This window comes from Oncorhynchus nerka, linkage group LG20, assembly GCF_034236695.1.
Source record: "Oncorhynchus nerka isolate Pitt River linkage group LG20, Oner_Uvic_2.0, whole genome shotgun sequence".
NCBI lineage: Eukaryota > Metazoa > Chordata > Actinopteri > Salmoniformes > Salmonidae > Oncorhynchus > Oncorhynchus nerka.
Window position 1 is genome coordinate 5685618 of NC_088415.1, and position 24797 is coordinate 5710414.

The 24797-nt window shown below is 43.2% G+C and overlaps 2 protein-coding genes across 2 annotated transcripts in view; one reads left to right on the forward strand and one right to left on the reverse strand.

Annotated features, from left to right (window-relative positions):
• Window positions 1-21: 21 nt before the first annotated feature.
• On the reverse strand, window positions 22-11994 carry adrm1 (ADRM1 26S proteasome ubiquitin receptor). The gene is made up of 10 exons (XM_029650905.2): window positions 11887-11994; window positions 10123-10379; window positions 9673-9789; window positions 5640-5763; window positions 5351-5519; window positions 4605-4747; window positions 1223-1354; window positions 812-969; window positions 539-641; window positions 22-316 (listed from the first exon to the last, which is right to left on the reverse strand). The coding sequence occupies exons 2-10, from the start codon at window positions 10330-10332 to the stop codon at window positions 231-233; spliced, it is 1242 nt and encodes a 413-aa protein (XP_029506765.1). The 5' UTR covers window positions 10333-10379; window positions 11887-11994; the 3' UTR covers window positions 22-230.
• Window positions 11995-13556: 1562 nt separating this feature from the next.
• The window catches only part of LOC115121772 (dnaJ homolog subfamily C member 5-like), a 32031-nt gene continuing 20790 nt past the window's right edge, over window positions 13557-24797 (forward strand). Inside the window, exon 1 of the mRNA XM_029650910.2 lies at window positions 13557-13755. The gene's annotated coding sequence lies outside the window, so the exon portion shown is untranslated. The remainder of the gene's footprint in view (window positions 13756-24797) is intronic.

Here is a 24797-nt window from a genome sequence, read left to right on the forward strand (position 1 = left end):
AAAATTTTTTAGAGAAAGGCATTTGTAATTGTCATACTTTTATTAATTTAATGTTAATGTAAATGCATTGAATACACACACACAAGCTATTCAAAGACGATTGATTCGTTGGCACAGTGCATTTTCTGTAAAGATGCATCTGAGAAATGCTAAATATTCATTGAGGCAACACTCCAGACTATCGGTAAGTAACAGAAGGACACGTGTCAAGAGACTCCAGGTCAGATCTTCTAATCCAGGCTCATGTCCTCGTCATCGTCCTTCTTGTCTTTATCCTTGTCAGTCCCTTCCATGGCTTTGGCAAACGCTTCCACATCTAAAACAGATTTATTTATTTTTTTAAACAAACAAAACATGGGGTTTTCAGTGCTTTGCTCAAGGGGGCAGCAGATGGTATATTGATGCCAACCTCTGGTTACGAGCCTGTCTCCAAGGCAACTGCTGCCCCCTGTTTGCCACATGCGCTTACTGCTTGTGTGTGTGTGTGTGTGTAAATTATGACGTGTGTGTGTGTGTGTGTGGGGGGGGGGGGGGTCACCTCCTTTGTTTGCTGCATCAACAGCCGCAGAGGGCAGACCAAACTGGTTCATGAGAGGTCCGAGCTGTCCTGATGCCAAGGCACTGCTGAACATACTCATCGCCTGGGAAGAGAGACACACACACACAGAGAGAGGAGTTTAGCATTTAAGGGAATGTGGAGCAGGTCCTTTGGCAGTCATACCCAATCAAATGTTTCTCTATAAAACTAGGAGATAACCTGTCGTGACTGTCCGTTAAAAATATATATATATATTTTTTTTAAATTCTTAACCTGTTGGAACTGTGGCGAGGTGAGTGTGTTCTGGATCTCTTCTGCACTCTGAGGTAGAGACTCTCCCGAGGGCAGGTAGGGTAGGAGCCTCTGCTGTACCTCAGAGTTAGACAGGATAGGAGCCATGATCTCCGGGGTACACACACTGGCCAGGTCCACTGAGGAGAGGGTCAACACAATGATGAAATATACACTATTAATTCATAAAGATAAAAAATCTAAAGAAAATGTCCACGTCATGTATTGCCTACAATTAATTATTCAACTACACTCTCTTAAAAAATAAATCCCTATTTAGCCATCTAAAAACAAGCTAATTGTTACAAAAAGTGAGAAAAACAAAAGCCACTAATTATCTGTAGAATGTATACTACTTCTCTCCGTCAATGTCCATTTCTGTCGTCCACTTACCGTCACCTCCCTGCACGGCGACGGCAGCCGACATGGCCGGTACGTTCATAGTGGCCAGGATGCTCTGCAGGTCGCTGAGCTGGATGGGCTGGGTGGGGGAGCCGACGGCTGCCGGCACGACGGGGGTCTGGGCTGCAGCAACAAATCCAATCAAATCAACCGTTATTCGTCACAGACGGGACGTGGCCTAGGGTGCTAAAGCCGAAACCTCAAAACACAAATGTCTACAGTGTCGGCAGGTGACCACTGCCCTTTAACACAAGCTCTCAATCTTCCCCTCTCTTTCTACATATTCAATGAACTAACTAAATGTGTGTGTGTGTGTGTGTATACACTTACAAAAGTATGTGGACACCCCTTGAAATTAGTGGATTCGGCTATTTCAGCCACACCTTGCAGACTTGTTTACATGTGTTTTGTGCGTTTTGTTGCCAACCTTACTTTGCTACCTGACAACTTTACGGTTTGTATTTTTTTAAATTACCGTTTATATTTTTTTGTTTTTCCCCCTCACTCAACTTTTTATCTGGACGTGGTTCTACAGGACCTCCACCAGCCAACCAGTAGTAACATTAACATGATGCTTTATCTGGACGTGGTTCTACAGGACCTCCAGCAGCCAACCAGTAGTAACATTAACATGATGCTTTATCTGGACGTGGTTCATCAGGACCTCCACCAGCCAACCAGTAGTAACATTAACATGATGCTTTATCTGGACGTGGTTCATCAGGACCTCCACCAGCCAACCAGTAGTAACATTAACATGATGCTTTATCTGGACGTGGTTCTACAGGACCTCCACCAGCCAACCAGTAGTAACATTAACATGATGCTTTATCTGGGCGTGGTTCATCAGGACCTCCACCAAAACCAGTAGTAACATTAACATGATGCTTTATCTGGGCGTGGTTCATCAGGACCTCCACCAGCCAACCAGTAGTAACATTAACATGATGCTTTATCTGGGCGTGGTTCTGGAGGACCTCCACCAGCCAACCAGTAGTAACATTAACATGATGCTTTATCTGGGCGTGGTTCTACAGGACCTCCACCAGCCAACCAGTAGTAACATTAACATGATGCTTTATCTGGTTGCGTGGTTCGTCAGGACCTCCACCAGCCAACCAGTAGTAACATTAACATGATGCTTTATCTGGACGTGGTTCGTCAGGACCTCCACCAGCCAACCAGTAGTAACATTAACATGATGCTTTATCTGGACGTGGTTCGTCAGGACCTCCAACGATTAACGATTGCGTCTGAAGCTGGGCTTGCAGCACAGCTATCCTCGCCATAAGGCGATAGTTCTCCTGTATATTATGAGTACAGCGACTGCAATTAAAAGGCATAATCTTAATGTTACTACTTAGCTTCGGCTGGTGGAGGTCCTGATGAACCACGTCCAGATAAAGCATCATGTTAATGTTACTACTGGTTGGCTGGTGGAGGTCCTGATGAACCACGTCCAGATAAAGCATCATGTTAATGTTACTACTGGTTGGCTGGTGGAGGTCCTGACGAACCACGTCCAGATAAAGCATCATGTTAATGTTACTACTGGTTGGCTGGTGGAGGTCCTGACGAACCACGTCCAGATAAAGCATCATGTTAATGTTACTACTGGTTGGCTGGTGGAGGTCCTGACGAACCACGTCCAGATAAAGCATCATGTTAATGTTACTACTGGTTGGCTGGTGGAGGTCCTGATGAACCACGTCCAGATAAAGCATCATGTTAATGTTACTACTGGTTGGCTGGTGGAGGTCCTGTAGAACCACGTCCAGATAAAGCATCATGTTAATGTTACTACTGGTTGGCTGGTGGAGGTCCTGACGAACCACGTCCAGATAAAGCATCATGTTAATGTTACTACTGGTTGGCTGGTGGAGGTCCTGATGAACCACGTCCAGATAAAGCATCATGTTAATGTTACTACTGGTTGGCTGGTGGAGGTCCTGTAGAACCACGTCCAGATAAAGCATCATGTTAATGTTACTACTGGTTGGCTGGTGGAGGTCCTGACGAACCACGTCCCAGATAAAGCATCATGTTAATGTTACTACTGGTTGGCTGGTGGAGGTCCTGACTAACCACGTCCAGATAAAGCATCATGTTAATGTTACTACTGGTTGGCTGGTGGAGGTCCTGACGAACCACGTCCAGATAAAGCATCATGTTAATGTTACTACTGGTTGGCTGGTGGAGGTCCTGATGAACCACGTCCAGATAAAGCATCATGTTAATGTTACTACTGGTTGGCTGGTGGAGGTCCTGACGAACCACGTCCAGATAAAGCATCATGTTAATGTTACTACTGGTTGGCTGGTGGAGGTCCTGACGAACCACGTCCAGATAAAGCATCATGTTAATGTTACTACTGGTTGGCTGGTGGAGGTCCTGACGAACCACGTCCAGATAAAGCATCATGTTAATGTTACTACTGGTTGGCTGGTGGAGGTCCTGTAGAACCACGTCCAGATAAAGCATCATGTTAATGTTACTACTGGTTGGCTGGTGGAGGTCCTGATGAACCACGTCCAGATAAAGCATCATGTTAATGTTACTACTGGTTGGCTGGTGGAGGTCCTGATGAACCACGTCCAGATAAAGCATCATGTTAATGTTACTACTGGTTGGCTGGTGGAGGTCCTGACGAACCACGTCCAGATAAAGCATCATGTTAATGTTACTACTGGTTGGCTGGTGGAGGTCCTGTAGAACCACGTCCAGATAAAGCATCATGTTAATGTTACTACTGGTTGGCTGGTGGAGGTCCTGATGAACCACGTCCAGATAAAGCATCATGTTAATGTTACTACTGGTTGGCTGGTGGAGGTCCTGATGAACCACGTCCAGATAAAGCATCATGTTAATGTTACTACTGGTTGGCTGGTGGAGGTCCTGACGAACCACGTCCAGATAAAGCATCATGTTAATGTTACTACTGGTTGGCTGGTGGAGGTCCTGTAGAACCACGTCCAGATAAAGCATCATGTTAATGTTACTACTGGTTGGCTGGTGGAGGTCCTGATGAACCACGTCCAGATAAAGCATCATGTTAATGTTACTACTGGTTGGCTGCTGGAGGTCCTGTAGAACCACGTCCAGATAAAGCATCATGTTAATGTTACTACTGGTTGGCTGGTGGAGGTCCTGATGAACCACGTCCAGATAAAGCATCATGTTAATGTTACTACTGGTTGGCTGGTGGAGGTCCTGTAGAACCACGTCCAGATAAAGCATCATGTTAATGTTACTACTGGTTGGCTGGTGGAGGTCCTGACGAACCACTTCCAGATAAAAAGTTGGAAATAAAATATAAAAGGTAATAACCAATAAGGTGCAATACTATAGACAGAAGACATGGTAATAACAGTACCAGCAGGAGTGGTGGGGGTGACAGTGGGGGAGGCAGCAGAGGTGGCAGCAGGGGTAACTGGAGTGGTGGGGGCCACGGTCGAACTGATCCGGGTGGTGGTGGAACCGGAGGAGGGGGTGACGGCCGCAGACTGACTACGGGAGCTGTGGTGGGGAGGGAAGAGAGGAGGAATTATAATGATTTGTTGTGACGCGTACTGTGGTCGTAGCGTACCTTGTATCTAGCACTCTGACCTTGGCAACATTGTTTCCATTTTGAAATGCAACATTGTTTCCATTTTGAAATGCAACATTGTTTCCATTTTGAAATGCGATCTCAACCGGCAACATTGTTTCAATTTTGAAATGCAATCTCAACCGGCCCACAGAGAATGAAAGGGTCAGGACGAGACAGCAGTTCTGAAGACAGGTGAAATAATGCATAAAACGGTTTATGGATATACACAAAAACCATGTCAACAGAACTGGTAAAAATTTAATTTTAATGCAGCTGGTTTTCCGTCTCTCCGACTTCAGTGTGACGTGATTGTTTTAGCGGTGTAGTTGGCTGGCTACGGAGCCAAAGGAACAGCTTCTTTAGCACGGTTGTGCTGATCCAGGGTACTCTGCTCCGCCTCGACCGCAGCACAGCTGTAAAAGTCGTATCACACACCCTCCCCCACCTCCCTCCCCCCACCCACCTCCCTCCCCCCACCACCCACCTCCCTCCCCCCACCTCCCTCCCTCCAGCCTGCTAGGGCCTCTTACCTGGAGGATGAGGAGCTGGTAGCAGGGCCTCCACTGCCTAACAGACTGGCCAGACCTGGTCCTGCTAGGGCCCCTAGACCACCAAGTCCTCCCAGACCAGTTGGTCCAATCAGCTGCATCAGCTGTGTGTGGCTCATGTTACCCAGGAGGCTTTGCAGGCCACCCTCACCTGGGGGAAGATTTATAAAAAAATATATAAAAAAATAATAATAATAATTCTGAACTTAAGAGACGAAACAATTCAAATAAATTGTTATAAAAAATGTTGAGTGGTCTGAGTGTGTCCTACCTCCTAGAGCTGACAGCTCGTGGCTGCTACTGCCTCCACTGCCCAGTGTTCCAGGCATGGGAGGGTTGTTCAGGTACTCATTCACCTTACGGCAATACTCCTCGTCCTTGTCCGACTTAGGCTCCTGGTGATCACAGGAATCAATAACATTAAGAGATCAATATCAAAAGTATTGGCTCTTGGTGACAAGAGAAATGGATAACATCATAAAGAATGAATAAAGTATAAAAAGTGAAGTAAAAAAATAAAATAATCTTGTGTTTTATATCATATTTTAAAAACAGCTGATGGAAACTAACACTGTAATAGTGTGAAAACACATGATAGTTATTTTCTGATAGTTGAAAATACAATCAACACTGGACCTTCTAAATCAACACTGGACCTTCTAAATCAACACTGGACCTTCTAAATCAACACTGGACCTTCTAAATCAACACTGGACCTTCTAAATCAACACTGGACCTTCTATATCAACACTGGACCTTCTATATCAACACTGGACCTTCTATATCAACACTGGACCTTCTAAATCAACACTGGACCTTCTAAATCAACACTGGACCTTCTAAATCAACACTGGACCTTCTAAATCAACACTGGACCTTCTAAATCAACACTGGACCTTCTAAATCAACACTGGACCTTCTATATCAACACTGGACCTTCTATATCAACACTGGACCTTCTATATCAACACTGGACCCTCTATATCAACACTGGACCCTCTATATCAACACTGGACCCTCTATATCAACACTGGACCTCTATATCAACACTGGACCCTCTATATCAACACTGGACCCTCTATATCAACACTGGACCCTCTATATCAACACTGGACCCTCTATATCAACACTGGACCCTCTATATCAACACTGGACCCTCTATATCAACACTGGACCCTCTATATCAACACTGGACCCTCTATATCAACACTGGACCCTCTATATCAACACTGGACCCTCTATATCAACACTGGACCCTCTATATCAACACTGGACCCTCTATATCAACACTGGACCCTCTATATCAACACTGGACCCTCTATATCAACACTGGACCCTCTATATCAACACTGGACCCTCTATATCAACACTGGACCCTCTATATCAACACTGGACCCTCTATATCAACACTGGACCCTCTATATCAACACTGGACCCTCTATCAACACTGGACCCTCTATATCAACACTGGACCCTCTATATCAACACTGGACCCTCTATATCAACACTGGACCCTCTATATCAACACTGGACCCTCTATATCAACACTGGACCCTCTATATCAACACTGGACCCTCTATATCAACACTGGACCCTCTATATCAACACTGGACCCTCTATATCAACACTGGACCCTCTATATCAACACTGGACCCTCTATATCAACACTGGACCCTCTATATCAACACTGGACCCTCTATATCAACACTGGACCCTCTATATCAACACTGGACCCTCTATATCAACACTGGACCCTCTATATCAACACTGGACCCTCTATATCAACACTGGACCCTCTATATCAACACTGGACCCTCTATATCAACACTGGACCCTCTATATCAACACTGGACCCTCTATATCAACACTGGACCCTCTATATCAACACTGGACCCTCTATATCAACACTGGACCCTCTATATCAACACTGGACCCTCTATATCAACACTGGACCCTCTATATCAACACTGGACCCTCTATATCAACACTGGACCCTCTATATCAACACTGGACCCTCTATATCAACACTGGACCCTCTATATCAACACTGGACCTCTATATCAACACTGGACCTTCTATATCAACACTGGACCTTCTATATCAACACTGGACCTTCTATATCAACACTGGACCTTCTATATCAACACTGGACCTTCTATATCAACACTGGACCTTCTATATCAACACTGGACCTTCTATATCAACACTGGACCTTCTATATCAACACTGGACCTTCTATATCAACACTGGACCTTCTATATCAACACTGGACCTTCTATATCAACACTGGACCTTCTATATCAACACTGGACCTTCTATATCAACACTGGACCTTCTATATCAACACTGGACCTTCTATATCAACACTGGACCTTCTATATCAACACTGGACCTTCTATATCAACACTGGACCTTCTATATCAACACTGGACCTTCTATATCAACACTGGACCTTCTATATCAACACTGGACCTTCTATATCAACACTGGACCTTCTATATCAACACTGGACCTTCTATATCAACACTGGACCTTCTATATCAACACTGGACCTTCTATATCAACACTGGACCTTCTATATCAACACTGGACCTTCTATATCAACACTGGACCTTCTATATCAACACTGGACCTTCTATATCAACACTGGACCTTCTATATCAACACTGGACCTTCTATATCAACACTGGACCTTCTATATCAACACTGGACCTTCTATATCAACACTGGACCTTCTATATCAACACTGGACCTTCTATATCAACACTGGACCTTCTATATCAACACTGGACCTTCTATATCAACACTGGACCTTCTATATCAACACTGGACCTTCTATATCAACACTGGACCTTCTATATCAACACTGGACCTTCTATATCAACACTGGACCTTCTATATCAACACTGGACCTTCTATATCAACACTGGCCTTCTATATCAACACTGGACCTTCTATATCAACACTGGACCTTCTAATCAACACTGGACCTTCTATATCAACACTGGACCTTCTATATCAACACTGGACCTTCTATATCAACACTGGACCTTCTATATCAACACTGGACCTTCTATATCAACACTGGACCTTCTAAATCAACACTGGACCTTCTAAATCAACACTGGACCTTCTAAATCAACACTGGACCTTCTAAATCAACACTGGACCTTCTAAATCAACACTGGACCTTTGAATCAACACTGGACCTTCTGAATCAACACTGGACCTTCTGAATCAACACTGGACCTTCTGAATCAACACTGGACCTTCTAAATCAACACTGGACCTTCTAAATCAACACTGGACCTTCTAAATCAACACTGGACCTTCTAAATCAACACTGGACCTTCTAAATCAACACTGGACCTTCTAAATCAACACTGGACCTTCTAAATCAACACTGGACCTTCTAAATCAACACTGGACCTTCTAAATCAACACTGGACCTTCTAAATCAACACTGGACCTTCTAAATCAACAGGTTTGCATGGGGCGGGAGTTTTTTTCCAAATCAAATCAAATGTTATTGGTCACATACACATGGTTAGCAGATGTTAATGGTCACATACACATGGTTAGCAGATGTTAATGGTCACATACACATGGTTAGCAGATGTTAATGGTCACATACACATGGTTAGCAGATGTTATTGGTCACATACACATGGTTAGCAGATGTTATTGGTCACATACACATGGTTAGCAGATGTTAATGTGAGTGTAGCGAAATGCTTGTGCTTCTAGTTCCGACAATGCAGCATTCCATGGTGACCTCACCATACGTAAAAAAAATAAACAGACCAATAACAAAGAGCATTCCAAATCTCTCTACCAATAACAAAGAGCGTTCCAAATCTCTCTACCAATAACAAAGAGCATTCCAAATCTCTCTACCAATAACAAAGAGCGTTCCAAATCTCTCTACCAATAACAGCTAGGATTCAGTTCTAGCTTGAGAAATAGTTATTTGGCTCATTTGTTATATATTTTTTGCACATTTGAATGTTAATCTATTACAGTAAGATACTGAATTGTTCCCAAGAAAATATTAAATATATAAAAAAACAGCTGCTTTAGGCCTTTAAGGGTCTAACAAAAATCCCATAATGTCCTTGACTGGTCCCAGACCCATTTATACTGTCTTGCCAAACTCCTATGGTCATTGTCACACATTTGGTATGACAGTACCAACAGACCTGGGACCACCAGGCTAATTAATTCCCACCTTGCCTGCTATAGTTCCATGTCAAAAGAAATGGTATTATGTTAAATGTTATGTGTAATGTTAATTCAACCCTCACCTGCATCCAGAAGAACAGCCTCTTGGATCCAGCCTTGAACTTGAGCACAAACACACGCCCAGTGGTACACTGGCTCACCTTCTTGAACTCACAGTCATCAGGGAAGATGATCAGGTCCTGGAATCAAAAACAAGCAAGGATATTATAAAACTTACTGGAAACCATCACGTTTTCTTTTTACTGGGTTAATATTGTATATAGTCGTTAGATATTCTTCAGTTTATATACTGTTTCACTACCAGAGACATCATAGCCTGGTACAAGATTCTGTTTGTGCAGTTTTACAATCTCCATTGCTGCCATCTCTAGAGACATTACGCCATCTGATTCAACATGATCTGATTCAACATGATCTGATTCAACTTGATCTGATTCAACTTGATCTGATTCAACTTGATCTGATTCAACTTGATCTGATTCAACATGATCTAAATCCAGCAATCCACTCACATCATCAACATTTCCAGATCCCCGGTCCTTCCAGCAGAAGTGGATGAGGGAGTCGTCCGTCTGTTGGACGTACACACTGCCCTTACGTTTGTCCGGTGTCACTGTGCTACCCTTCATGGTCATCTTACCGGCACGAAACTCCACCAGATATTTACTGGACGAGCCCCGGGAGCCTGATACCAGGCTGGGGAATAGGGCACCTGAAGACATGATGATCCTCGGGTTGTTGACAGACACGTAGGCTGGTTGGTTTAATTCTAAAGTGGGAGGAGAAAATAAAAAATTTAAAAATGTTTTCCTGACCTAGCAGACAGTTGCACGAGCATGCTTAAAAATGACTATTAACGACATAGTATTGTTCTGCGGTGTCACGTAATTTTGGACTACTATTGAAAATGTGCTGTGTAATTACTTGGACATTATATACTGAACAAAAATACATAAAAACACAACATGCAACAATTTCAAAGGTTTTACTGAGTTACTATAAAAGGAAATCTGTCAATTGAAATGAATGAATTAGGCCCTAAATCTATGGATTTCACATGACTGGGCAGGGACACAGTCATGGGTGGGCCTTGGCTTGAGAGCTAAGCCCAGCCATTCAGAATGAGTTTTTCCCCCCACAAAAGGGGATTTATTACAGACATAATTACTCCTGTTTCATCAGCTGACGGATGGCTGGTCTCAGACAATTCCGCAGGTGAAGAAGCCGGATGTGGAGGTCCTGGGCTGGCGTGGTTACACATGGTCTGTAGTTGTGAGGCCGATTGGACGTACCTACCAAATTCTCTAAAACGACGTTGGAGGCTGGTTATAGCAGAGAATTGAACATTAAATTCTCTGTCAGCAGCTCTGGTGGATATTCCTGTAGTCAGCATGCTGATTGCACCCACCCTCAAATCTTGAGACATCTGTGGCATTGTGTGGTGACACAAAACTCCAAATTTTAGAGTGGCCTTTTACTGTCCCCAGCACAAGGTGCACCTGTGTAATGATCATGCTGTTTAATCGGCTTCTTGATATGCCACACCTGTGGTGGGATCTGAAGTGGCGCAGCGGTCTAAGGCACTGAATCACAGTGCTAGAGGTATCACTACAGACCCAGGTTCGATTACGGGGGGGATTTGGACAGGGTAGGCAGTCATTGTAAAATTAGAATTTGTTCTTTACTGATTTGTCTAGTTAAATAAAATGTTCAATTTAAAAAAAAAACTAACCTGTCAGGTTGATGGATAATCTTAGCAACGGAGAAATGCTCACTAACAGGGATGTAAACAACTTTGTGTACTAAATCTCAGAGGAAAAACTCCGTGCGTATGGAACATTTCAGGGATCTTTTATTTCAACTCATGAAAAACACTTTACGTGTTGCGTTTATTTTATTTTATTTTTGTTCAGTGTAACTAGCTAGAAAAATATTTCATTGGACAATTAAACTGCAGTTTCAAGACGAGACAAATAAACCAAAATATGTTGTTTGGCTAACTATCAATAAGAAATTGATAGGATGGAAACGTATCATCTAAAACAACATTTCGCTTGTGTCTGGCTGTGTCATGATACCTGCTAGCTAGTTAGCATAAGCTAAGTAGCTAGCTAACGTTAGCTCATGACAAGGCTAAAAACTCTAAGCTGAGGACGGGACTAGTTTTTCAAAACCGTCATTCTCAAGAAAAACACATATCGATGTTCTCTCAAATTTAACTGAATAATTCATCTTTCTACATTTCACATACCGTATACAATTTTTTATTGAATTACCTGAAGTTTAGCTGGCAACAAAAGTTATGTATCAGACTTCCTCGTTGCTCTTCTTCGTGGGTTTGCGTGAACTGTTCGCTTCTTCTATGGTGACTCTTTCGCAATTCTACCAGTAGAAAACGTGACCATCGCCACTCAAATAGAAATGGCAAGCACAATTGGATTTCCTGTGTGGTTTTTATTTTCCTGTATCTTAAACCCAAGGATATACTGCTCAATTAAAAAATGTAAAAATGTGTTGTCCTGTGAGATTTTGTAAACAGAGATTAAAGGCTTCCAATAGTGTATATAAAAAAAGTGTATCATGGAAAGTCAAATATGACTTTACCATTACAAATAAAGTGTATTACAACGAATGCCCCTTGCTTAGATAGGCATTGTCCTCAAATGTGGGTCTCGAGGCTACCAAAGACAATAGAACTCTAGGATGGTCATAGTTCTATTTAATTCTACATGTGCATGCATGCCTCTCTGATGACCTCACAGGCGCCATCCCACTTCTGACACCAGTGTCTCATATGCACGGCAACTGGGAAGTAAGTCCTCCATAGGAATGAATGGAATTCTACAGTATTTCAATTACATTTTTTCTAGGATAAAATGACATGTATTTAAATATTTTTGTAATGGGGACAGTAACAGTAGAACTTTCCAGAAATTATACTTTAAGGAAAAGGTTGTATATATTTGTATGTTTAGCTCACATAATATTTCTTACACAAGCATTTTGCTACACCTGCAATAACATATGTTATATATGTGTATGTGACCAATAACATTGTACTTGATTTAAAAGTATGCATAAAGGTGTCTGGAATAGAATAAACATGTAAAAAAAAATGTCGACATTAATAAATGCATTTCAATAACATCAAAATACATTTTTACAACGGTGGAGGAGTGCCAAGATGGAGGCTTCAAAACAGCGCCTCCTATTAGTCACCTCTAGTATATATATAAATCATTGTTAGGTAAACTAGTAACAAGCCTACCTAAGCAAGACTTGTTACAAAACAATGCCAGGTTAGACCTATCAATAAAGTTCCCAAATCTGATGCAGGAACGGGTTCATGTATTTCTCCATCAAAGACTAGCGTTTAGAGACGTTGAAGGATAGATCAGACATGTTATAGAAAGATATTGTAAAGTGGACTTTGGGAAAAGGGGGAAACACTACTCAATTTTTCTCGATTACATCACTCAGGACGGATTTGCGGAAGAACAGAAAAAGGACGTGAAAAACAAAATCCCTCGTTTTTGTCGAGATCAGAAAATAATTGTGCGAACAACTGTTGTTATATCGTGAATACAATACAATTATTTTGTGATCGACAAAACGAGGGAATATTTTTGATTTTATTCATATGACTTCTGTGCGAATTCCCTCATACCTCCCACTTTCCAACACCCGGGGTGCCTACATTTCAATTGAACCTGTGCTACATTGCGGGAACGATTTCTCAAAAAAGTTATTCTATGTACTTGAACAAAGGGTGTAATTCATTATGCCAATTTTGTTGCAAAATATATATTAAACGGAAACAAACCGAACGAAGCAAACCCCTCCGTTGTTTTTTAAATGTTTTAATTTTATTTACATAATGGTCGTTCAGTACAACACTGTTTCCGTTATATGTTTTCGTGATGAACGCAGCCCCCGGATGTGGGAGGGATTGACAGCCAACCAGGACCGCTTCTAGTTTAGCTAGTTTACTACGTGCTCTTTATTTATTTTATTTTATTTATTGAGTGCTCAACCAAAGGAAGCTAGCGTGTGTACTGTTGCTTTTTTGTTGTTGTTGGTATGCGAACAAACATAGATACCTTTTTCAAAATCGAAAGATCAACTGTGCCCAAAGTAGCTAAACGGTAAGAAGTGCATTTGGATAGTATATTTCCTATCTCCCCCCGGTGTGTCATGGTAGTATGCTTCTCCACCCGGCCTTGGATTAGAGAGCTAATGTTAGTGAATGGGTGGATGGTGTTAGCTAATCTAGTAACCACTAACCCAACATAGATGATGTGTTTCCCTTTTTGATACGGTAGCAAGAGATTATCCGCTTTACCGTTTTGTCTTCCGATCTTTATTTTATAGACAGCTTGTGGGATATTGCTTATAGGTTGGTTTTATAACGTTTTAAAAAAATAAATAAAAGCCAATTCATCATGACCCGGTTAACGTTAGCTGGCTAGTAAGTTTAGCTATATTTTAGTTCACTATTTAACTAGATAAACATCTTAAATTTAATATCCAGCTAACATGGACCCCGGTGAGTTGAGTAATTCTGGATTTGCTGTAAATGGGACCGGTGATTTATATCTAACTACCTAGCTAGTTAACGTCAGTTGTTGTCGATGTTTGTCAAAACAAATGTTTTATCTACTTTTGATATATATATAACACTAAGTCATGTTAAGGTCCCCCTGATTAAAGATTCGTTATGTTCTTTAGCCAGCTAGTTCAACAAAATCGGATATAGGTCTGATTTATTTTGCCTTGCTTGGACCCTTTTACATGAATCTAGTTCCTGTTAGCTATTTAACTGATCAGCTGATGCCAGTACCAGCCAGGTTAGAATGTCATGCCTTTGCCGTTTAGGAAGAACAGCTCAAACGTATTATACATTGAGTCCAGAGAGGCCAACCCACACATAGAGTAAGTATGTGGGCCAAACAAGCCCTTTATTCCACAACACGAGTTACAAAGGATTCTGGTCACTATAATGGAAATAAGCTACTTCTCATACAGACAGGATGCATGATTTAGTGATTTAGACAGCAACACATAGCATGGATATGCCTGCAATTTCCTCCAAAAACCAACACACATTTAGCATCGTGTGCACATTTTTTTAAAGGGAGTTGTTTCATTATGTTGTCATCAAGAAGATAGGCATCACTGACTCTGACAATGGCTGACTTAGTGACTATAGAGGATATCATAAATCAAATGTGTGGTTCATTATTAGGCATGTCACACATCCAATCCTGCATCCCAAGTGGCGCAGCGTTCTAAGGCACCGAATCTCAGTGTCCCTACAGACCCTGGTTCGATTCCAGGCTCGATCACAACCGGCCGTGATCGGGAGTCCCATAGGGCGGCGCACAATTGGCCCAGCGTCGTCCTGGTTTGTGCTTGGCTGGCGTAGGCTGTCATTGTAAATAAGAATTTGTTCTCAAATGACTTGCCTAGTTAAGTAAAAAATATGGCCAACCTTCATTTGAGGGTGTGGATTAGCGGCCTAGCTAGCGACCTAGCTAGTGTCAACAAGTTCATTGTGTGTGTGTGTGTGTGTGTATAGGCCTAAAACTTGTGCTATTGACAGTCTTACTGCTTCAGGCGAGCTGTGGGTGGAGCTGGCCATTAACTTACAGTGTTTGTTTGAATGTTGTTGACCCAACATATGTTTGTGATGGTTACCGGTGATGTAGTGGTAATACAAAAAAAGTAACGCTTTTTATGGGTGGGTGGGCACACTGTCCCAGAGGGGGGCACACTGTCCCAGAGGGGGGCACACTGTCCCAGAGGGGGGCACACTGTTCCAGGGGGTAAACTGTCCCAGAGGGGGTGGCACACTGTCCCAGGGGGTAAACTGTCCCAGAGGGGGGGCACACTGTCCCAGGGGGTAAACTGTCCCAGAGGGGGGCACACTGTCCCAGGGGGTAAACTGTCCCAGAGGGGGTGGCACACTGTCCCAGAGGGGTGGCACACTGTCCCAGGGGGTAAACTGTCCCAGATGGGGGGGGCACACTGTCCCAGGGGGTAAACTGTCCCAGAGGGAGGGAGAGGAAAAGGTGGGTAAACTGTGTTTACTTGCGTTTACCCTCCATTACTGGCTAGATTATATCCATGGTACCAGAGAGGATGGGCCTACTTCTCCTTTCAGGCATGTTGAGAGCAGTTTAACTAGTTGATCTTTGTGTCTTGTGATCTCTGTCCCAATACATTGTTCAACTTTCACTTCCATTGTCCCTGCTCTCGCACACTCACTCTTCTCTCGCCGAATGACATTCTTCGCTAAGCTGCTGCTTCCACATGTGGAAAGGGGCCCACAATAGGGGTTTGTAAATCAGCACTGTACACTATCAACACAATGCACAGTAAGCATCCCATTGAGGAAAATAATGTGTTTCTGTCTCAAATGGTACCAGGGCCCTATGGGTAGTGCACAATCTAGGGAAAAGGGTGCAATTCGGTTGGCCGCTGCCCATCTAGTTAATTAATTGGATGCTTTTGCTTCAGAGGTCTATTCCAAAATGTTAAATTAGAGAGCTGAGCTAAGCAGGTTGTGTGTGTGTGTGTGTGCGCGTGCTTGCGCGTGCATGCGCGCAGAGGTTTCAGCAGCTGTGTTTACCTCGGAGCTTGTACCTCCTGTGTCATGTTACTTTGCTAACATTGATTGTACACAAGGAGGAAGGCCTTGGTTGTGGGACAGCTGATAGGACTGAAAGGGAAACCATCTACTCACCATTTAGGCTGGAGCACAGTAGGGCACGCTAGCTGCCTGGCAGTCTTGTTTACCCTATTCCCTATATACTGCATTAGTTTTGACCTGAACCCACAGGGGGAATAGGTTGAGTAATTTGATTTCACGCGTATAGCCTCTGTGCAGCTGCTCAGTATATAATGTATATAAATGCAACATACAATTTTCAAAGATTTGACTGAGTTACAGTTTATAAGGAAATCAGTCAATTTAAATATTTATTAGGCCCTAATTTATGGATTTTATATAACTGGGAATACAGATATGTATCTGTTGGTCACAGATACCTTTAAAATGATAGGGGGGTGGATCAGAAAACCAGTCAGTATCTGGTGTGACCATTTGTCTCATGCAGCACGACACATCTCCTTCGCATAGAGTTGATCAGGCTGTTGATTGGTGGCCTGTGGAATGTTGTCCAACTCTTCTTCAATGGCTGTGCGAAGTTGCTGGATATTGGCGGGAAATGGAACACGCTGTCGTACACGTCGATCCAGAGCATCCCAAACATGCTCAATGGGTGACGTGTCTGGTGAAGGTGCAGGCCATGGAAGAAGTGGGACATTTTCAGCTTCCAGGAATTGTGTACAGATCCTTGCGACATGAGGCTGTGCATTATCATGCTGAAACATGATGGGGTGGCGGTGGATGAATGACACGACAATGGGCCTCAGGATCTCGTCACGGTATCTCTGTGCATTTAAATTGCCATCGATTAAATGCAGTTGTGTTTCGTTGTCCGTAGCTTATGCTGCCCCTACCATAACCCCACCCCCACCACAGGCACACTGTTCACAACGTTGACATTTATCCCTTTACACTTGTGTGTATAAGGTAGTTGTTGTGAAATTGTTAGGTTAGATTACTTGTTAGATATTACTGCACGGTCGGAACTAGAAGCACAAGCATTTCGCTACACTCGCATTAACGTCTGCTAACCATGTGTATGTGACCAATAAAATTAGATTTGATCAGCAAAACACTTGCCCACACAACGCCTGTGATCTGCCCGGTACAGTTGAAAGCGTGATTCATCTGTGAAAAGCTCACTTCTCCTGCGTGCCAGTAGTAATCGAAGCATTTGAAGTTGATTTTACGACGCCAAACTGCAGTCCTGTCAAGACCCCGGTGAGAACGACGAGCAAGCAGACGAGATTCCCTGAGACAGTTTCTGACACTTTGTGTATAAATTATTTCATCAGTTGTCCGGGTGGCTGGTCTCAGACGATCCCGCCCGCAGGTGACGAAGCCAGATGTAGATGTCCTGGGCTGGTGTGGTTAAACGTGGTCTGCGGTTGTGAGGCCGGTTAGATGTACTGCCAAATTCTCTGAAAACAACGTTTGATGCCGCTTAATGTAGAGAAATTAATACAAAATTATCTGGCAACAGCTCTGGTGGATAAAGCTACAGTCAGCATGCCAATTGCACGCTCCCTCAACTTGAGACATCTGTGTCTTTGTGTTGTGTGACACAACTGCACATTTTAGAGTGGCCTTTTATTGTCCCCAGTACAAAATGAACCTGTTATAATGATCATGGTGTTTAATCAGCTTCTTGATATGCCACACCTGTCAGGTGGATGGATTATCTTGGAAAAGGAGAAATGCTCACTAACAGGGATGGAAACACATTTGGTCACAAAATTTGACTGAAATACGCTTTTTTGTGCGTATCGAACATTTCTTCATTTTCTTAAAAAAAAAAGTTGTATTATTTCAGCTCATGAAACATGGGACCATGTTGTGTTTGTATATGTTTGTTCGGTGTATGTTTGTCTGGGTTACGCTGTCTGTGTGTTTATCTGCATCCATTATGGAACTGAGAGGACATTGAAAGTGAATCAACTGATCTCTGTATAACTGTCTGAGACATTTAATTTGAATTAACATTTAATAATAGCAGAACTGTCTAGGGATCATAGTTCATATAGCCCAATCTTTGTTATCCTGAGTCGTGATAATTTTGGCAGCTATTTTAATTATTTGTGTTTTACATACCTTTTTAGTCTTTAGTCATATTTTAGTCATTTCGTCCTGTTTTTAGTTATCAGTTGACTAAAATTGGACAAGTTTTGTTTAGATTATCACTGACATTTTAGTCACTGTCAAAAAAACAAAAAACAAAATTCTATAAAATAATGAATATTTAGGCTAAAATAATGAATATTTAGGCTACTTCCATTGTGGTCGTTCAGATATCCTTGTCCAACTCGGCCTACTATCCCCTAATATACCTTAGTTGGCAACGTGATATTGTGGCAGATGGTAACCAGTGCCAGCCGTAAATAACCATACAATTATAAAGCCTTGGTAAGAGGGGGACCAATAGAAAGCTCTGATTTTTCTCTCCGTCATAACGGTCAATGGGGGGTGAATAACAGTGGTTTCCTAGAGAAGGGGGAGAATTGGAGCTTTACGAAAATGACAGAAATATTACTGTACTCCTAATAAGTCAACAAATAGTTTTTTTTCTTTTCTATATGTGTATGTACAGTATATATGTGTGATGGGATGGATAGACATTATGAACAGTATGTGGATACAATGTATATGTGTAGAATACATGGATAGTATATGTGTAGAATACATGGATAGTATATGTAGTATATGTGTAGAATACATGGATAGTATATGTAGTATATGTGTAGAATACATGGATAGTATATGTAGTATATGTGTAGAATACATGGATAGTATATGTAGTATATGTGTAGAATACATGGATAGAATATGTAGTATATGTGTAGAATACATGGATAGTATATGTAGTATATGTGTAGAATACATGGATAGTATATGTAGTATATGTGTAGAATACATGGATAGTATATGTAGTATATGTGTAGAATACATGGATAGTATATGTAGTATATGTGTAGAATACATGGATAGTATATGTAGTATATGTGTAGAATACATGGATAGTATATGTAGTATATGTGTAGAATACATGGATAGTATATGTAGTATATGTGTAGAATACATGGATAGTATATGTAGTATATGTGTAGAATACATGGATAGAATCTAGTATATGGATAGAATATGTAGTATATGAGTAGAATACATGGATAGTATATGTGTAGAATACATGGATAGAATCTAGTATATGGATAGTATATGTGTAGAATACATGGATATAATCTAGTATATGGATAGTATATGTAGTATATGAGTAGAATACATGGATATAATCTAGTATATGGATAGTATATGTAGTATATGAGTAGAATACATGGATATAATCTAGTATATGGATAGTATATGTAGTATATGAGTAGAATACATGGATATAATCTAGTATATGGATAGTATATGTAGTATATGAGTAGAATACATGGATATAATCTAGTATATGGATAGTATATGTAGTATATGAGTAGAATACATGGATATAATCTAGTATATGGATAGTATATGTAGTATATGAGTAGAATACATGGATAGAATATGTAGTATATCTGTAGAAAATGTGGGAAGCACACTAGGCGGCAGGGTAGCCTAGTGGTTAGAGCGTTGGACTAGTAACCGGAAGGTTGCAAGTTCAAACCCCCGAGCTGACAAGGTACAAAATCTGTCGTTCTGCAGTTAACCCACTGTTCCCAGGCCGTCGTTGAAAATATGTACAGCAATAGTTGAATAGGATGGACTTGACTAGAATATATTATATACATATGAAATGAGTAGAACCGTATGTAAACATTACTAAAGGGACCCCTGTTCCATTACTAAAGGGACCCCTGTTCCATTACTAAAGGGACCCCTGTTCCATTACTAAAGGGACCAGTGTTCCATTACTAAAGGGACCAGTGTTCCATTACTAAAGGGACCAGTGTTCCATTACTAAAGGGACCAGTGTTCCATTACTAAAGGGACCCCTGTTCCACTACTAAAGGGACCCCTGTTCCACTACTAAAGGGACCAGTGTTCCACTACTAAAGGGACCAGTGTTCCACTACTAAAGGGACCAGTGTTCCACTACTAAAGGGACCAGTGTTCCATTACTAAAGGGACCAGTGTTCCACTACTAAAGGGACCCGTGTTCCACTACTAAAGGGACCCGTGTTCCACTACTAAAGGGACCCGTGTTCCACTACTAAAGGGACCCGTGTTCCACTACTAAAGGGACCCGTGTTCCACTACTAAAGGGACCCGTGTTCCATTACTAAAGGAACCAGTGTTCCACTACTAAAGGGACCAGTGTTCCACTACTAAAGGGACCAGTGTTCCACTACTAAAGGGACCAGTGTTCCACTACTAAAGGGACCACCAGACATGGTGTTCCCTCCTCCCTCCCCCCCTATCAGATAATACTGACATGGTGTCCCCCCCCCCCCAGTCAGATAATAATGACATGGTGTTCCCCCCCCAGTCAGATAATAATGACATGGTGTTCCTCCTCCCCCTGTCAGATAATACTGACATGGTGTTCCCTCCCCCCCAGTCAGATAATACTGACATGGTGTTCCCTCCTCCCCCAGTCAGATAATACTGACATGGTGTTCCCTCCTCCAGTCAGATAATACTGACATGGTGTTCCCTCCTCCCCCCCTGTCAGATAATACTGACATGGTGTTCCCCTCCTCCCCCCTGTCAGATAATACTGACATGGTGTTCCCTCCTCCCCCTGTCAGATAATACTGACATGGTGTTCCCCTCCTCCCCCAGTCAGATAATACTGACATGGTGTTCCCTCCTCCCCCCAGTCAGATAATACTGACATGGTGTTCCCTCCTCCCCCTGTCAGATAATACTGACATGGTGTTCCCTCCCCCCCTGTCAGATAATACTGACATGGTGTTCCCTCCTCCCCCCAGTCAGATAATACTGACATGGTGTTCCCTCCTCCAGTCAGATAATACTGACATGGTGTTCCCCCCAGTCAGATAATACTGACATGGTGCCCCCCCAGATAATACTGACATGGTGTTCCCTCCCCCAGTCAGATAATACTGACATGGTGCCCCCCCCCCCCCCCCTGTCAGATAATACTGACACGGTGTGTGTGTCCCCCTGTCAGATAATACTGACATGGTGTTCTGGATAAGAGCGTCTGCTAAATGACTTAAATGTAAATGTAAATGTGTTCCCTCCTCCCCCCATGGTGTTCCCTTCCCCCTGTCAGATAATACTGACATGGTGTTCCCTCCTCCCCCAGTCAGATAATACTGACATGGTGTTCCCCCCTGTCAGATAATACTGACATGGTGTTCCCCCCCCCCCTGTCAGATAATACTGACATGGTGTTCCCTCCTCCCCCTGTCAGATAATACTGACATGGTGTTCCCCTCCCCCCCAGTCAGATAATACTGACATGGTGTTCCCTCCTCCCCCCAGTCAGATAATACTGACATGGTGTTCCCCCTCCCCCAGTCAGATAATACTGACATGGTGTTCCCCCCCCATTCAGATAATACTGACATGGTGTTCCCTCCTCCCCCCAGTCAGATAATACTGACATGGTGTTCCCTCCTCCCCCCCTGTCAGATAATACTGACATGGTGTTCCCTCCTCCCCCCTGTCAGATAATACTGACATGGTGTTCCCCCCCCCAGTCAGATAATACTGACATGGTGTTCCCCCCCCAGTCAGATAATACTGACATGGTGTTCCCTCCTCCCCCTGTCAGATAATACTGACATGGTGTTCCCTCCTCCCCCTGTCAGATAATACTGACATGGTGTTCCCTCCTCCCCCCCAGTCAGATAATACTGACATGGTGTTCCCTCCTCCCCCTGTCAGATAATACTGACATGGTGTTCCCTCCTCCCCCCTGTCAGATAATACTGACATGGTGTTCCCTCCTCCCCAGTCAGATAATACTGACATGGTGTTCCCTCCTCTCCCCCCAGTCAGATAATACTGACATGGTGTCCCCCCCCAGTCAGATAATACTGACATGGTGTTCCCTCCTCCCCCAGTCAGATAATACTGACATGGTGTTCCCTCCTCTCCCCCCCAGTCAGATAATACTGACATGGTGCCCCCCCCAGTCAGATAATACTGACATGGTGTTCCCTCCTCCCCCCTAGTAGTTGAATGATTTCAGGAGGATTCTGGGATAGTGGTAGTAGTCTCCACATCCTGTCTGTCTCCAGAGAGAGACTAGGATAATGTTGGAGATGGATTGGGGTTTAGAAAGAAACAGAAAGATTTGGAGGAGGGATGAAAAGGTGTAAAGAGAAGTTTGTTTACTGTGTGTGTGTGTGTGTGTGCCTAGTAGACTGTCCCTATAGCTCTGAGGTAACATGGTTATGGAGAGAGGAGCAGGACAGGCCCATAATGTATAGAGCATATGGAGCTACTCCACAATAAGGAAAGGTGTGTGTGCCTAGTAGACTGTCCCTATAGCTCTGAGGTAACGTGGTTATGGAGAGAGGAGCAGGACAGGCCCATAATGTATAGAGCTACTCCACAATAAGGAAAGGTGTGTGTGCCTAGTAGACTGTCCCTATAGCTCTGAGGTAACATGGTTATGGAGAGAGGAGCAGGACAGGCCCATAATGTATAGAGCATATGGAGCTACTCCACAATAAGGAAAGGTGTGTGTGCCTAGTAGACTGTCCCTAAAGCTCTGAGGTAACATGGTTATGGAGAGAGGAGCAGGACAGGCCCATAATGTATAGAGCTACTCCACAATAAGGAAAGGTGTGTGTGCCTAGTAGACTGTCCCTATAGCTCTGAGGTAACGTGGTTATGGAGAGAGGAGCAGGACAGGCCCATAATGTATAGAGCTACTCCACAATAAGGAAAGGTGTGTGTGTCTAGTAGACTGTCCCTATAGCTCTGAGGTAACGTGGTTATGGAGAGAGGAGCAGGACAGGCCCATAATGTATAGAGCTACTCCACAATAAGGAAAGGTGTGTGTGCCTAGTAGACTGTCCCTATAGCTCTGAGGTAACATGGTTATGGAGAGAGGAGCATTATGCAAATCAAATCAAATTTTATTTGTCACATACACATGGTTAGCAGATGTTAATGCGAGTGTAGCGAAATGCTTGTGCTTCTAGTTCCGACAATGCAGTAATAACCAACAAGTAATCTAACTAACAATTCCAAAACTACTGTCTTATACACAGTGTAAGGGGATAAAGAATATGTACATAAGGATATATGAATGAGTGATGGTACAGGGCAGCATAGGCAAGATACAGTAGATGGTATCGAGTACAGTATATACATATGAGATGAGTATGTAAACAAAGTGGCATAGTTAAAGTGGCTAGTGATACATGTATTACATAAGGATGCAGTCGATGATGTAGAGTACAGTATATACGTATGCATATGAGATGAATAATGTAGGGTAAGTAACATTATATAAGGTAGCATTGTTTAAAGTGGCTAGTGTAATATTTACATAATTTCCCATCAATTCCCATTATTAAAGTGGCTGGAGTTGAGTCAGTGTGTTGGCAGCAGCCACTCAATGTTAGTGGTGGCTGTTTAACAGTCTGATGGCCTTGAGATAGAAGCTGTTTTTCAGTCTCTCGGTCCCAGCTTTGATGCACCTGTACTGACCTCGCCTTCTGGATGACAGCGGGGTGAACAGGCAGTGGCTCGGGTGGTTGTTGTCCTTGATGATCTTTATGGCCTTCCTGTGACATCGGGTGGTGTAGGTGTCCTGGAGGGCAGGTAGTTTGCCCCCGGTGATGCGTTGTGCAGACCTCACTACCCTCTGGAGAGCCTTACGGTTGAGGGCGGAGCAGTTGCCGTACCAGGCGGTGATACAGCCCGCCAGGATGCTCTCGATTGTGCATCTGTAGAAGTTTGTGAGTGCTTTTGGTGACAAGCCGAATTTCTTCAGCCTCCTGAGGTTGAAGAGGCGCTGCTGCGCCTTCTTCACGATGCTGTCTGTGTGAGTGGACCAATTCAGTTTGTCTGTGATGTGTACGCCGAGGAACTTAAAACTTACTACCCTCTCCACTACTGTTCCATCGATGTGGATAGGGGGGTGTTCCCTCTGCTGTTTCCTGAAGTCCACAATCATCTCCTTAGTTTTGTTGACGTTGAGTGTGAGGTTATTTTCCTGACACCACACTCCGAGGGCCCTCACCTCCTCCCTGTAGGCCGTCTCGTCGTTGTTGGTAATCAAGCCTACCACTGTTGTGTCGTCCGCAAACTTGATGATTGAGTTGGAGGCGTGCGTGGCCACGCAGTCGTGGGTGAACAGGGAGTACAGGAGAGGGCTCAGAACGCACCCTTGTGGGGCCCCAGTGTTGAGGATCAGCGGGGAGGAGATGTTGTTGCCTACCCTCACCACCTGGGGGCGGCCCGTCAGGAAGTCCAGTACCCAGTTGCACAGGGTGGGGTCGAGGCCCATAATGTATAGAGCATATGGAGCTACTCCACAATAAGGAAAGGCAGCAGGAGAACGACGTCTTCATTAATGGGCCTTGTGGTAAACCGGTAGAGAACGACCAA